This window comes from Choloepus didactylus, chromosome 21 (genome assembly GCF_015220235.1).
Source record: "Choloepus didactylus isolate mChoDid1 chromosome 21, mChoDid1.pri, whole genome shotgun sequence".
NCBI lineage: Eukaryota > Metazoa > Chordata > Mammalia > Pilosa > Megalonychidae > Choloepus > Choloepus didactylus.
In genome coordinates, this window is record NC_051327.1 from 1449450 (window position 1) to 1465843 (window position 16394).

At 41.0% G+C, this 16394-nt stretch overlaps 1 protein-coding gene across 1 annotated transcript in view; it reads right to left on the reverse strand.

The window, feature by feature from the left end:
- The window catches only part of PRKCB (protein kinase C beta), a 364546-nt gene that overhangs the window by 95494 nt on the left and 252658 nt on the right, over window positions 1–16394 (reverse strand). The window contains exons 8-9 of the mRNA XM_037813650.1: window positions 10788–10884; window positions 4221–4367 (exon numbers count right to left, since the gene is read on the reverse strand). Of these exons, the coding sequence (XP_037669578.1) occupies window positions 4221–4367; window positions 10788–10884 (244 nt within the window). The remainder of the gene's footprint in view (window positions 1–4220; window positions 4368–10787; window positions 10885–16394) is intronic.

Here is a 16394-nt window from a genome sequence, read left to right on the forward strand (position 1 = left end):
AGTAGAGTACAGATTACCAGGGGTGGGGAAGGGGCTGGGGAAATGGCAAGTTAATGCAAAATGAGTATAGGGTTTCTACTTGGGGTAAAGGAAAAGTTGTAGGAATAGGTGGTGGTGAGGGTACTGCAACATTGTGAATGTGATGAATCCCACTGAATTGTGTGCTTGGGAGGGGTTGGGACTTGAAGATCTAAGTTATATGTAGGTTTCCACAATGAAAAAAAAAAAGAAAGAGAAACTAAAGAGATGATAACAATTAAATGCAATACATGATACTGGATGGGATCTAAGAATGGAGGAGAAAAGGCTCCAAAGGACCTAACTAGGACATAAGAAAAACTGGAATACAGAATGTAAGCTTTATATCAATGTTAAGTTTTCTGAACTTGATAACTGCATTTAAGGTGATTACATAAGTGAATATCCTTATTTGTAGGAAATGTACATGGAAGCACTACGTATTTAAGGAGTATGATGTGTGCATCCTGCTCTTAAATATTCAGACAGACAGAAAGATAGAACGATACTGCAAAGGTGGCAAATTGTTAAAATTGGTGGATTTTGGAATATACCAGAGTTCTCTGTATGGGGTTTGTATTATTTTTGCAACTGTCTTACAAGTTTGAAATTATTTCAAAACAAAAAGTTAAAAAAAATGGTGCAGACCCGTGTGTATAATACGAACACATATGAGTTAGGAAGGACAAGAAAAAATGCATATTTGTATTTGTTAAATTAGCATACAGAAACTGGAAAGATGTAAATTAAATTAACAAAAGTGTTTACATATGGCAGTAGCAGCCAAGAGAGAGAAGGATGTGAACTTAGGTGGGAGCTTAACGACTTCTTAATGTATATCCTTTTAATATAATTTTGATTTACAAATCATGTGAATACATTGCTCATTAAAATATAGTTTTAATTTTTAAAAACTCCCCTGAAGCTTCATGCAACTTCTTCATCATTTAGGCCACTTTCTTCCTTGTCATCACAGAAATTGCTCTATCTTTGAAATCTAAATGCCTCCCTTCTCCCTATCTTTTTAAATCTTTTGATTTCACCCATACATTTTCAACCTTAGGCCTCTAGACTCCTTCTTTGCCATCCAAGTTATAGCCCTCTTTCTGCTTGACCTACTATCCTAACCTACTCTAGACCTATAGTCCTAACCTAGTCTAGATACTATTTTCATTCACTTATTCAACATTATTTGCTGAGCACCTGCTGTAAGCCAGCTCTGTAGATCTGCAGTGGGTATCTCTCTTCCCCAAATCCCTACCCACCTTTTTACTGTAACCTTTTGGTCATTGATCCTGCTAATTCCCACTTTATCTCCAATCCCATTCCCACACCAGCTGTTCAGAGCTCCTGGCAAAAATCATACCATGGTGTGGACCACGACCATCACTAACCGCTATGCTCTAGCCTTTTGGACCTTGGAGCTGCTCCCACAGTATCACTGCATGTTCTTACTCCCTATTCCCATTCCAAGCTGAGGCTCTTCAAACACTGGGTCATCGCTTCAGATCCTTATTTGATCTCAGATGACTCTGCCACCCACAGACAGACACTCGTGCACTCAGTCCAGGCACTGAATGAATTAAACCCACAGGCACTGTAAATACAGTGATGGATGTAACAGGGCAAGTGCTTGCTCCTGGGGAGCTTAGATCTCAGAAGGGTAAGAGGGACAAACCAATCAAGAAACAAGAAAACTATCACCTAGTGGTGGGTGCTATGAGACAAATATCATAGAGAATGATGAGTGGTGTAAGGGCAAATACAAATATAAAAATAAAAGCTTAATGTTCCCTGTTGAACATAAGGGAAGAGACTTCCTCCTCTGCCCATCTCTCTTAGCATTTACTTTAGAAAACCTGTAAGTGCAAATTCTTTTTTTTTTTTGTACTTTCAAAAAGTATGTAAATTTGGCATGTAGGTAAAAGGTTAAATAAGCCTTTGCAAATTTCACCACACAAGAAGGTCTCTTCAAGGAAGGAGGCCATTTCTTTGAAATACAATGAAGGAAGAGGTTGGGGATTGAATCATGTCTCCCACAAAAGGTATGTTGAGGTACCAATCCCTGGTCCTGTATGTGTTTGGTCCCATTTGTAAACAGACTTTTGAAGATGTTATTAAAGTGTGCCCAAACTGAGGGTAGGTATTAACCCCATATGGCTGAAGTCTTCATAAGCAAAGGACATTGGACACAGGAGGAGAAGCCACAGGGAGCAGCCAGAAGCTGGAAGTCATCAGAACCCGGAAGAGAAAGCAGACACCACCATGTGTATTACCATGTGACGAAAAAGTCAAGGAACCCCAAAGTTGGCCACCCAGAGAGAAGATACTGACCCCAGGGAGCAGCCAGCCTTCTAGCCTCTGAAATTGTCAGCCAATAAATTCCTGTTGGTAAGCCAACTCATTATATGGTATTCGTTTCAGCAGCTAGAAAACTAAGAGAGAAGATACCTCCCAGTCTCTGGGAAGGGATGAGCATAACTTCAAAGGGGATCCTGGCTCCAAACTGTAAACCTACCTAAGGTCCTAAAGATATGAGAAATACCTTGAGAATGTATATGTAATGGGTTGTTTCTGCTTAGCCACAAAAAAAACGGGTGGGCTCTCTTTCTGTCTGCAATCCCTTTGCAGTTTGCCTGTGATGCATCACATTATGGTTTAATGCTTATTCAATAATAAAATTGTTTTCCTTACTCTTCTATCCTTGTGGAGAGGCTTTCTAAGCTGGGAGAAGATTCTTGTTTTTAATTATATTTCCTCATCAGAGGCTGCTTTGAGGGGTTGGTCAGGGAAGATCTCTCACAGGAATTGATATCTAAGATGAGCTGTGAATAAATTATAAGAAGCCAGCCATGCAAAGACCAAAGGAAATAGCATTGCAAAAATTCTAAGGAAAGAATGAGCTTTGCGTGCCTCAGAAACCTAAGAGTTTGTGGCCAGAGCACACTGGATGATGAGGAGAATGGTAAAAGAAGTCAAGCAGAAGACAAGGGCCAGATTATAGAAGGTGTTGTAAACCAAGGATATAGAATAAATTTATTATAGTTGTGATGGGAAGTCACTTGGCAGGTTTTAAGCAGGGGAGTGCCTTGACTTAATGTAAGTTTTTAAAAATCACTGTGGCTGCTAAATGGAAAGCATATTGTTTACAGAAAACAAGAGTGGAGCAGTTAGGAGCTTCTGCAGTGGTCCAGGTGATGCATACAGTATTTTTAGGGTCGTATTAGGGAAGATGGAGAAAAGTCAGTGAGTTCATGGTATGCATTGGAGGAGGAGCCATCAGGAGCCACTGATGGATTGTATGTGGCAAGGGCGGGAATGGGGACGTGGGGATGACTAGAACAGGGGAACTCAAAGATAATTCCCAGGTTTTTGGCTAAGCTACAGAGACAAGGAAGAAATTTATACTTTTTGCACACCTGATTTCATGATATGAGATTTATACTAGACATCTTTGTGGCACACAGAGGGATTAAAAGACTCAAAACAACACTAAACAAGTCAGGAATACTTATAACACAATCTCAACTTCAGTAAAGCAATGTCTCACGGCATCTATAAAGGCATCCAGAATCACTGTACAAGTCCCAGGGCTATCCTTCAGCTGTGCTGCTGTTTGAAAAAACGGAATTGTTTCCATTCTCAGCTGCCAGAGTGATCTTTTCCAAAAGACAAATCTGATCACATCACTTCTTTGCTTAAAAACTTTCCATGACTCTTCATTGAATAAAATCCAAACTCCTCTTCATAGTTCATAAGACCTTTCAAGAGCAGGGCCCCGCCCACTCTACAGCCTTACGTCTGACGTCTACTATCTCTCCCAGATCACAGCATTTTGACGCCAGTACCTTCTGATGGCACCTAAAATGCACCAAGCCCTTCTGCACCACAGGGCCTTTGCACTTGCTATTCCCTCTGCGTGGAACACCTTTTCCTACGTCTTTGAATACATGGTGGGCTCATTCTCATCTTTCAGGTCTCAACTTACGTCACCTCCTCAGTCTGAGTGGGTCCCCTCTCCATTTGTCTGTGACACAGCACTCTATTCATCTCCTTTCTAGTGTTCATTACAAACTACAGCGTAGACCTAGTTATTTTTATTATTTCCCCCTCTAGACTGTAAGCCCCATGTGAACAGGAAATACACCTGCCTTGTCAGGTTTTCCTTCTGAAGCAGGTACAACCCTCAAGTTATACTGTACCTTGCCAAAGCTGCCTTTCCCCAGCACCATCAGGAAATTAAAATCGGTCAGTTTCATCCGGTCCCTGTTCCCATTGTTGTCAAATTTGGATACGGTGTTAGTGGTCTTTTCTTCTGGAGTCTTGGTCCCCTGACCAATCTTGGCCCTCTGGAGGGGGAAGCACACAGAAAACACTGTTAGGGTTTGAGAATATATTCGTAAAGAAAACGTGCACACATGCAAGCTGCGGTTCCTGCAGCCCATGCACCCCATCTTGGTCAAAAGCACGCAGCCATGCATCCACTCTGTGAGCCCAAGACTTGGGGGCCAACCTTGGCACCTCCATCTCTCTTTTATCTCTCATGCCTCATCCATCACCAGAAACTGCCATCTTTTCCTCCCAGCTGTCTCTAGAATTCACCTACTCCTCTCCATCTCCACCACCACCACCTGCTGTCATATCTCACCTAGACAACCAGTTCTGGCTGTCTCCATGCTGGGCAGCACACTGTCACCAGAGTGAACTTGGCTCTTTTCATCCCCTGCTTAAAATGCCGCAGGTGACCTAGCCTCTCTGTGTCCTCTCTGATTTCATCTCCTCTCCTCCCTGCCTTGAACCCTCTGCTCTAGCCACCTTGGCACTTTGCTCTTTCCTGAATGCACCAAACATGCTCCACAGTAGGCCCAAAAGACATGTTGGCATTATCCCAGGTGAAGAAGTTGGTGTTGGCAGCAGAAACAGCATTTATGGAGCAGAGAGTGAAACATATTCAAGGAACTAACTGCTGGTTAATTTGCCTGGAGCAGAGAGTGCAAGACAGACACGAGATGTGATACAGCCAGGAAGGTTGGAAGGACCTTGATTTTGAGGGTGATGGGCAGCTACTGAAAGGTTTTAAGTGGGGCCATGGTGTGATCTTATTCCATTTAGAAGATCACTCTGGGTACAGTGATGAGATCCTTTGAAGGATGTGAGTTTGGAGACCATTAGGAAGTCACTGCTGTAATCAAGGCGAGAAGTAATGGGACCTGAACCCCGGTGTCTGCAACGTAGATGGGATGAAGTGGGATGAGAGATAGACTTATCAGGGCTGGGTGATGAGCTGGGTTGGGGAGAAGGGAGATCAAAGATGAAGGACAACTCCCTGGTTTCTGTTTCTGTCTTGAGCAACTGGGGAGATGGTGGTAGACTTCACTGAGATAAGAAGTAGAGGAGAAGCGAGCTTGGAAGTGTGGGCAAGAGAGTGGGAAGAGATGACAAGCTTGATTTCAGAGGTTTTGAGATCCTCCTTCCCCACAGTGGCTTAAAACTGCAAGGTTTATTTCTTCTTCCTGAAGGACACATTCCATTGTAGGCATTCAAGGACCAAGAGTAACAGAGAATCTGCCATTTTTTCTCTTCTAGTAATTAATGTTTTAAATTGAGGTGGATGCAAGTGAAATGCACAGATCTCAAGTGCAAAAGTGCCATGAATTTTGACAACTGCATACATTCATGTAACCCACATCTTGATCAAGATGTAGAACTTTTACATCACCCTCAGAAAGTTCCCTCTTGCCCTTTCCCACTCAATGTCCCCCAAAGGAAATCTGTGTTCTGATTTCTATTCCCATTAGTTTTGTCTTTTCTTAAACTTCTTCCAAATGGAATTAGAGAATATGTACTCTTTTGTGCCTAGCTTCTTTCACTCATCGTAATGTTCTTAGATTCAGCCATGTTATTGCATGAATTAGTAGTTTGTTCCTTTTTTGTTACTGAATAGGATTCATTTTTTATATATTTATCCATTCTCCTGTTTACGGACATTTGTGTTGCTTCTAGCTTTTGACTACTAATAAAGCTGATGTGAACATACAAGGTCAAGTTCTTTTTTTTAATAAGATATTTTGAGATGGAGATTTGAGTAGGGGACATATTGGCCTAGAGGTGGTAGTTGAAACCATGAGATCTTCAGGGAAAGAGCAAACAAGAAGAGAGCCCAGAAGAGAAGTTACACTGATCTCCTTGGGCAATGTCTTCCTGCCATCCCAAATTCTTCCTCTCCAGCCTTCAGAGGTTTGCCTGGGCTGGCCTGATGCATACTTCCTCTTCCCTCCCCAGCTCACCATTTCCTCACTCTATCTGCCCCACCTTCTTTGAATCCTGACTCAAGATCTGTCAGATTCATGCACCCCATTTTCCAACCTGTGAAGGCCCAAGCCCTAGCTGTCCCCAGTCCCCCATTCCCCTTTCAGCCAGTTGGGTCTGCTTGCCCATCCCAACTGCAGTACCAGCCGACCCTCCCAGTGAAGTGTGAGTGTGGAGCTCAAATCTCCCAACATCTCTATTGGATTTTGCCTGGAGGAACCAGAGATAAGGAAATGTTTTCTTTTTTCTGTCTTTCAAGGAGTGGCAAGTAGCCTACAAGTTCATTCGTTAGAGCTGCAAACTCCCTGCTCTTCCCTGAATTTGGGGCCAGCAGCCCTCTTTCCACACTCCATCCCAGTTTGCTTTTGTGACTTTTCTCATGTGCATATTATCTGTTTCTAGAATATAAAGCAGAAGTCTAATAGCCCTGTTGGTCAGTGTTTTTTGTTGTTGTGTTATTTAAATTAGTTGTCTTGCAGTTGAAAATCAGGAAATGTTCTATAAAAATCCAGATTCCTGGCTTCTTTTGAAAAAGCAGATCTGGCAATACTGGGCCCCATCTCATGAAGATTCTGCCGCTTTTAAATGGGACAAGTACTCTCCTGTTTACCACAGTCCCCACCATGCCCTGCTGTCTTACACCAAGCTTTTCCCCCCTTCTTGTTACCTGCCTGGCTCCTGAAGGCATTTGGGTTTGTGACCCCTACACTGAGCCTTTGCAGGACAAGAACTCTGTCCTCTGCTCCTTTAAATTCCCCATGGTTCCCAGTAGTCTCATGCCTAGCAGGTTTTCCATCAAAGAATGAACATTTTTAAATTGAGGTCCCAATTAAAATGATCCCTTATCTTGCTGGGTTGGCTAATCTTTCAGAAATAGGAATACACTAATGGTTGCCTTTTCATGTCTGCAATTTAAAGCCCAGGAACTCATGCTCAAAGAGAAAGCAAGTAGACAGCACTTCTGAGTAAAGAGCCCTGCTACTTTATAGACCACAACAGAGGAGAGAAGGCTCCTCAGCACCGGACTCCAGGGCCCCATTGCAGGCGATCAGTGCTGGTCCTGGCTTAAACCACAGACTCCTTTGCCATCCGCATGCTACAAGGAGCTACTACAGGTATCCCAAGTGAAAGCAGAAGAGCTCAGTAGGTCAGGAATCCCAGCAGATTCCCCAGTCCCCCAAGCAGCTCTTCCAAGCCCAAAAGGAGCATGTTCTGAGCTTTATTTATTCCAAGGGGAAAGCAGGTAATGACTACAGCAATAACAACTACACCTAATACTTTTCTAAATGCTTTTTCCCATTGAATCTTTACCATAACCTTATGAGATAAGAATTGTTATAAGCTCCCCATTTTACAGAAGGCAAAGCAAAATCTCAGAGAGATAAAGTAACTTGCCTGCAGACACTCAGCAAGGAAGTGGCAGAACTGGGATTCAAATCCAGAGAACCTGGCTCTCAAGCCTGTGCTATAACTGAGGGTACACTGCACAGACCTGCCCATGGGTGCCTTGCCAAGACCCCGGGCACTCATCTCTCCCCACCTGGGGCTGCTTCCCACAAACAACTGTGACCCTGCCTGGTGGCCCATGTTCTGGTTGCAGGAGCAAGCACAGTCCCACAAGCAGAGCAAACCAAAAATGATGGCAGGTTAATTCCTGCAAGCTACCTTCAGCCAGAGATGGAAGGGGAGCTGGTGGATAATACCTCTGCTTCCCATCCCCTGATGGATTTGTACTCCATGCTAACTCCAGAGCTCTCCAGTGGGATTAAACCCCAGCTGCCCACAGTGGTAACTTGCTTGATAACACACACTTCCCTAGTGTCCTTCTCTTCCCTGCCTCACTTCCCCACTCCCCTCTAATGCTTCTTGGGGTCACCTCCCAAATATACTACTTGCACTTAAATCCTTCAGGGAAACTAAGATTAGAACAATGGCCAGCTTTGGGACCTTGGAAAGTTACTTAACCTCTCTGGACCTCAGTTGCCTCATTGTTAAAAACTTAAAAATGGGGATGATAATAGTATCTACTGTTTAGGGTTGTTAGAAGTATTAAATTAAATGAATTAATATTTGTAAAGCATTTAGAATAAATTGCCTTGGCAAATACTTTGTTAGATAAATGAATTCTAAGCCTGTCAGAAAACCCGTTCTTAACCATCCAAAATGGAATCTTCCCTTCCCTGGCCCATCAGCAAGCACGGGGTTGCTTTGAAAGCCCCCGAAACAGAGCCGACTCTGACGTTCTGAAATACACCACATAGTAACTGCACCAAGTTCATCCTACCATGAAATTCTATTACCCCAATTCCAGCAGCTCAATTTTACGGTCACTCAGAATTTCTCCAGATAAGAGGCTTGAAAGTAATTTCTGAGTAATTCTGGGTGCTAATTGGTTACTGCACAGGGATTACATTTCTCACGTTCAAGGTCAACTGAAATTCCTCTGTGCATCTGAGAACAATTTTCGGTCTGTTGGAATCATTTTTTTAATCAACAAATACGGTACGGAGCGATTATAATTCAGGCATAAACAAGTGTGTGCAAGCTCTTGGTGGAAATAAAGGGACACATTTTGTTGCATGCAGATAAAACAGTCCTTTACTTCAAGCCAATAGCCAGCCCAGACAAACGCTCTATTCATGTAGGAAATGTTTTCCTTGGTGTTCTGAAATATCACCCCAGCTGCCCTAAGACAGAAGACATCATTTTGCAAAACTGAGATTTCATTTTATACAAGAAAATACCAGACTTGTGTTTTCACCCATAACTGTATGTTTTTAAACACTGCATCAAACAAGCACCACTTTGTCAGAAAGTTGGGAAAAAGAGAAGCGAATTGTTCTTCGGGAGAGCTGCCTTCCTGCCCAGTTTTTATCAAGCAGTGTCCAGTTTCAGCTCTACTGGGTAGGAAAGTCCTTTTATGAACTCCCTTGGGCTTGAGGAGGCTTTAGGGTGATGGCGGGTAGGAAAGTCCTTTTATGAACTCCCTTGGGCTTGAGGAGGCTCTAGGGTGATGGCTCTCAGTTATCAAATTCACTAGAGTGTGACTGATAAACGCACGTGTTCATTCCACTTGTTCCCAGGAAAGAAGACCCCGCTGTATCGGAGCCATCACCTTAGTTCAGGCTGTGCAGAGGGGACGAGCTCAAGACAATGGACCTGGGAATTCCTAAGTGTTATTTCTATCAAGCTGAGCGGAAAGTGACATAGTTCTTAGGATCAATGCCAAAATCCTTGCCAAGACCAGCTCAGCATGGCCCTGCTACTCCGGCTACTACCTACTTATCCAGCCTTATTTCCAACCTACCTCTTGGCTCTCTGCCTTACCACGCTGGCTTTCTCTCGGTCAAACATAGCTGCTAAACAACCCCACAACTAGGGCCTTTGCACATGCTGTTCTCTCTGAATGGATGCTCTTTCTCCTCTTTACCTGGTTAACTTCCCTTGTCACTTCCTCAGTGATGTCTTCCCTGTCCTCTCAGAGAAGGTCACATTTCCCTATTATATATTCTCAACATACCATGAAACTCTTTCATAGAACTTTACATGGTCACTTTTTTTATTTGCTTGTGTGATTACTTGATGGATAGCAATACTCTATTTCATTTTAGCTATGTTACCTTATACATTTTTCAGAGTTAGCAGGCCATCCCTGCTTATCTAGAATTGATGATTTCCTTTCAGATTCAGTATATTGAGTTTTCCTATGAATGAAATAATGTTTTCCCTTATGAAACTACTTTAAAATCACTCAGTATGAATATAATGAAAAGTACTCAAACCCATTTTCCCCAAAATACTTTTTTTTGTAAAACTGGGAGGTGTCCTACATGCCTGACACTCTCATATAGCTGAAAATGGGGTCTATTTGCCTCCACAGAAGGGAGGGGGCTTATCCGAGGGGGGAGGGGGGTCAGCACCATAGTACAAGGTCATAGCCAAGGTCCATTCATCTGATAGAATTACTCTCCAGGAAGATCCCCCCATGGGGCATTTCATGGAGTCACAGCAAAATCAATTTAACTTGTTAACAATACAGCACCATCCTATTGATAGATACAAAACCAGATTCCATCATCCGCAGGCCTAGTTTGCTTGGCCTCCAAAACGTTATCACTAGTCTGTGCACTTCTTTCATTAGCCATTACTATCATCCCAGTCTGAGCCAAAAGACCTGGGACATGAATGAACACTTACAAGGAAATGTTTTATTCTGAATGAAGGCAGGGAGTCCAGAATGACTTCACAGGGCAGAAGATACTTACCTTGGAGTTTTGAAGGATCAATAAGTGTTTTCTGGGAGATGGAACAGCATTGCAAAGACACAGAGTCAGGAGAGGCCATGGTAGAAACCACACCATCAACAGGAAAACCAACACAGTGGCAGACTCAACTGGGACTACTGATGCCACAGTGGCAGACTTAACTGGGACTACTGATGCAGAAAGTAAGAAACTCACCTCAAATTTCTGCCGCAGCTCTTCGTTGCCTTCACTTCCTTCTGGCGGCACAGGTACATTGAAGTACTCGCCTTCCTCCTGGCTCAGTAACTTGAACCTAGAGGGAGACAGGGAGTAGGACAAATTCCATGACTCTCCACTTTTTATTTCGTTCAGTAGAATAAGAGGAGGAGGGTACGAATCTCTGCTTGTAAAATGGTGTTGAGGATTATTTTGTTTAGTTTCAATTTTTCATGTTGTTTGTTTGTTTTGGTAGCCAGGTCCACTATATATTTGTAACTATTCCATTGACATAAGAAAAAATGTATATTTTAGATTTATAGGTATAGAGTTCTTTGTCGTTCTTTCTCTCCACATACACACCAATAGACTTATCACTGAGTTTCTTAGTTATATAATTCTATTGTTGAATGCTTCTTATCTATTTGTATCTATTAAGTACTTTCTTATTCTGAAAGAATGTTGTTAAAACCTTCCTTCGTAAGTGTATTTCTATCATGTTGTCTCAGCATTCATTTTTACTACCTTTCACTTGACACATTTAGCCACATTGCACTCTGCTACATTTAGATGGCCAAGGACTTAAATTCCTGATGCTATTTTCCCCTACAATGTGTTTCCTTGTCCAGAATGTTCCTTACTCAACCTCTCGAGAGATGGTTTCCCTTAGTGGTTAAGAACACAAGCCCTGGAGTCGAAACTGGGCCTGGTTCCAATCTCGTTTCTGCCCTCGCCTCATTGTATGACCTCAGATAAGGTGGTTGGGCTCCCTGAGTCTCGGTTTTGCTCCTCTATAAATTGGAATGAAAGTACCATTTGTACAGGATTCTTCCGAGGCTGCAACATGGGGAGACATGGAAGATAACTAGTGCAGTGATGAGCATTTAGCAATGGTATCACCGTCACCATTACTGACATAATATAATATTATCATAAACATTATGACTTCAGTTTCTTGATCACAAAGATGTTTCCATTTAGTCAGAAGATATGAAAGTGAGGAAGAAAAGGGGGCATTTCAATGTCATTTGAGTCAGGATGGGGTAAAAAAAGAAAGATCCCCAAACTCCTCTTTCCCAAAGATCCTTCCTAACCAAAATTTAAAGTTTTCATCACAATTTTTTTTCTCAATTCACAAATCTCCTGAGGCAGCTTCTAAGAATAGAGGGATAGGTGAATCAAAGCAGAGATGATAATTTGAGCCTCCAGGTCTCTACATTTAATATCTAATTCTTTCCTTCCAAATTTCCATTGAAATCACCGAAAAAGATATAAAAATCAGAGACTATCTGCATCTTTGCTTGAAATCAAGAAGGGTGCTATCCACACAACAGGATTTCCAGGAACTGCCACCAAGTAAAAGGATATTAGAGGACATGCAGGAGTCTTCGGCAAACTTTATTCATTCAAATGCCACCTTTGTGGATTTTGTTAAATCTGTATATTATTAATGACAATGTTTTTCATTGTCATTCCTTTTTTATGACAAATTCATTTTAAAATGATATTTTATTTCTCTTTCTTGAAAAGGAAGCACTTTGCTACAAATAGAAAGTAATTGTAAAAAAATTACATATATATATATATAATACACATATACATACAAATCTAACTATGCTATTCAAGTTCAGGTAGATGGTACTGCTTACCAAAAGCTCTGAGTCTAAAGCCTGTTGGCCCCCATTTTGTTAAAATGGGAGGAGATGGGCAACCAGCAAGAGTTGAGGTATTAAGGATATACCAGCACCCTCTGAGACTTTCCCTTTGAGGTGATCTGAATAACTGAAGAGCACTGACAAAAGAATAGCTTTCCCAAAGGTGCAATTCAATCTTATTTATGTCCCCACCATATACTATCTGAAGTTGCTCAGGGTCCCACATTTTGGAAAATATAGCTGGTTATTACTGGATGGGAATCCCAATAGAATCCCACTAACAAGCCTGGATCAGACCATCAGGGACTGGATGAGTCAGAAATTTCTCTCCATATTCAGGAAGTATGCAGGGGGTCAGCACCGGAGCAGGGGCACAGTCCCTAGCCTAGGTTCGCTGTGGCCAGTATGCCACAGAGGGGTAAAGGGCATTGCCACAGGTGACTCCAAATGAGGACACCTGTGCCTGTCAAAAAAGAGGAGCAGTGACACCCCCATCTTTGAAATCCACAAAACCCACAGGCGGAAGATACCTCCTCCATTGGACAATGGGGCTGCCCCTTGTGGAGCTATCCCCCAAACACCTACAGGGAACAGGACCTCTGATCTGACAAAATAGAACTCCAATAAGTACAAATCTGAAAGATTAGCATGGGGACACTCATCATTCCTGTGCTCACCCTTCTCTAAGGAAAAGAAAAAAGAGAAAAATAACAGGGCATATAAAAACTCAGTTATTCAAAAAAGCTAAACAATGAGAATCAGATATGTATCTGATGAAACAGAACTGTTGCCAAGGGAGAGAAAATTCTAGAAAGCATCTAATTCATATATGCAATTAGATTCAAGAGGTTAATGCATGTATGAAAAAGAGGCAATCTGAGATTAAGAAAGATTACTTTCAAAAGAAAACTATAATTACCGACTTAAAAAAGTCCACTGGAGACAGTCAACAGGATAGACGGATAATTCAGATAATTTGTGAATTAGAAGACAAATTTGAGAAATTTTTCAGTTTGTTTAATATGTACCTTATCAACTAGATTTGATCTGAATGCTTTGCATACTACTAAAAAAATGATTTTGTTAAAATTAAAACATAACATAGAGGAGGAGAATATTGTAACATATATGTCAGCATATATAACATGCTAATATAGTATCCCTCTTATATAAAAAGTTCTTATAAATCATTAAAAAGAGACAAAAGACAGGATATAGTCAATTATAAATACAAACAAATACACAGATGAAAATGTTTGCCATAATTAGTAATACAAAAGATGTATAATCTTTACATCATATCTTTGAAATTTACAATACCAGATGTTGACAAATGTGGGTGAAATGAAAAGCCTTGCACAACTTTGGTGAGAATGTAAACTGATTGAAAAAATTACAGGAAATTTTGGCAAATACTTTAAGAATGTACATATTCTCAAAGTCACCAATTCCAATTTGAAGCTATGCACAAAGTTCTCTACAAGTATGTTTATTGCAGAATTTTTTGCATGGGAAAGCACTGCACACCTTATAATAATATGATAAAATAAATTGAGGCAAATTCATAGAATGGGCCATATGCAGCTATTAAAAATGATGTTGCATAAGATTACTGAATGACAGGAAAAAGGGTTAATTATTTATTATCATTACATGAAAAATGTGTGCCACTAACCAGTATGTATAAGATTTCATTTTTGTTACACACACACACACACACACGCACACACACACACATGCAGAAAAGATTCTAAATGGTGTAGTATCAGTATCTATAGTGATAGTATGGTATGTGATGGTATGTGATTCTGGATAATATATTTTGTTTGCTTATTTATATTTTTCTAGCAATTCTTCAGTTAATCATAATGACTAACACTTACTGAGTATTTACTGTTTACTAGACATGAGGCACCTCACTCATTTAAACTAAGGTACTATCACAGCAATCCTATGACTCCCATAGTGTGCAAGGTTGAATTATGTTCTCAACAAGCACATGTTCTCAATCTTAATCTGCATCCCTGTGGGTGTGAACCTATTATAAATAGACTGTTGAAGATGTTACTTTTAGTTAAGGTGTGGCCACCTGAACCAGGATGGGCCTCAATTCAGATTTACTGGAGGTCATATAAAGAAAATCCTGAAGTCTCATAAGTGAGAAAGGAGAGGACAAAGGGATGCAGAGATTTCCAAGGAACCCAGGGATTGCCAGCAGCCAGTGCCAGAACACAACAGGTTTTGGAGAACAAGTGTCACCTTGCTGAAGGTTCAATTCTGAACATCTAGCCTCAAAACCATGAGCCAATAAATTCCTGTTTAAGCCAAACCAGTTTATGGTATTTGTGACAGAAGCTCAGGCAAACTAAAACACACAGTTACCACTATTATTTCCAAATAAGAAGATAAAGGAGTTAAGTAATTTGCCCACAGGTACACAGCTAGGAAGTGGTAGAGCTGAAATTCTAGCCCAGGAAGTCTGATTCCACAACTCCCATTGTTAGGTATTGTTTCTGTAATAAGACCAAAATGTCCTTATTAGTAATAACAAAAGAAAGTTCAAAGAAACACAATTGAAGGTAATAATGATTTAAGATAAAATTGTTCTAAAGGAGAAAAAAAAGAATAAATAAAATAAGAAAGTAAAACAACTTTGGAAAAAGAAAACACCATGATAACAACATGGCCATTAAAACTACAAACATGAACACATTTCCCTATAGAAAAGAAAAAGACTTTCAGATTCAGGGTTTTTGTTCTGTTTTTTTTTTTTCTAATGCAGAAACATGCTGCTGGTCAACAAGGTAAAAAGATTTGGAAAGAATGGGTATAAAAGAATGGGCAAGGACTGACTAGGCTAGAAGGATACACTCTGCAGTTAGAGTGGACACATAAAAACATAAATCAGATGTCATTATTCCTTGGCTCCCCTTCTTACTCAGAGTAGAAGACAAAGTCCTTATGAGGCCCCACAGGATGTGCCAAGTGCTCCCCGCTCATCCTTTCAGACCTCGTTCCCTACCATCCACTCATCCAGCTCCAGCCACACAGGCCAAGCTTGCTCCTCAAACTTTCCAGACAGCTTCCTGCCTCAGGACCTTCACACTAGCTACTCTGCCTGTATGGGACAATCTCTCTAGACAACCCATGGCCCGCTCCTTCACATCCTCCAGGGCTCTGCTGTCACCTTTACGGTGAGTCCTTTCCTGAGTGCTCCCTTTAAATTTGAATGCCACCACCCCCCAGCATTCCCTTTGCCCATTTCTTGTTTATTTTTCCCTATAGTATTTATCAGGCTCAAACATGCCATATTTTACAATTTATTTTTGTTCCTTCTGTTTATTTTTTCTCCAACTAGAAAGAAAATGCCACGAAGCCAAAGATTCTTGGCTGTTTTGCTCACTAGTGCCTCCCAAGTACCTGGAAAAGGATGTCACCCACAATAGGTGCTCACTGGAAATATATACTGAATAAATTAATTAATAAATGTCAGTAACAATGTAAAGTTACAGGCAAATAGCACTAGCCGTGACAAGGATAACTTTATGCTGATACAATGAGTCTTGAAAACAAGTCTTGGATGTTTATGTGGAGAAAAATAATACCTCAAATGATGCAAGTCAAAAACCATTAGAAATGAAAGAATATTTTCAAAAGCAATTTTACTGGGAGAATCTTAAAAAGCATCACACATTTAGATCAGATCAAGCAAACAAAAGGAAAATATGAAGGCATAAAAGATCAGGACATTATAATAAGGTAGAATTAATGGACATTGAAATACATACCCTACAAATAGGAAATACACTCTTTTCATTGAAATGCCCACAGAGAATTGACCAACATTGAGTATACACTAAGCTAACAGGAAGGAAGGAAGGAAGGAAGGAAGGAAGGAAGGAAAGAAGGAAGGAAGGAATAGAAAAAAAACAGGGAAAGAAGAAGAGTAAAG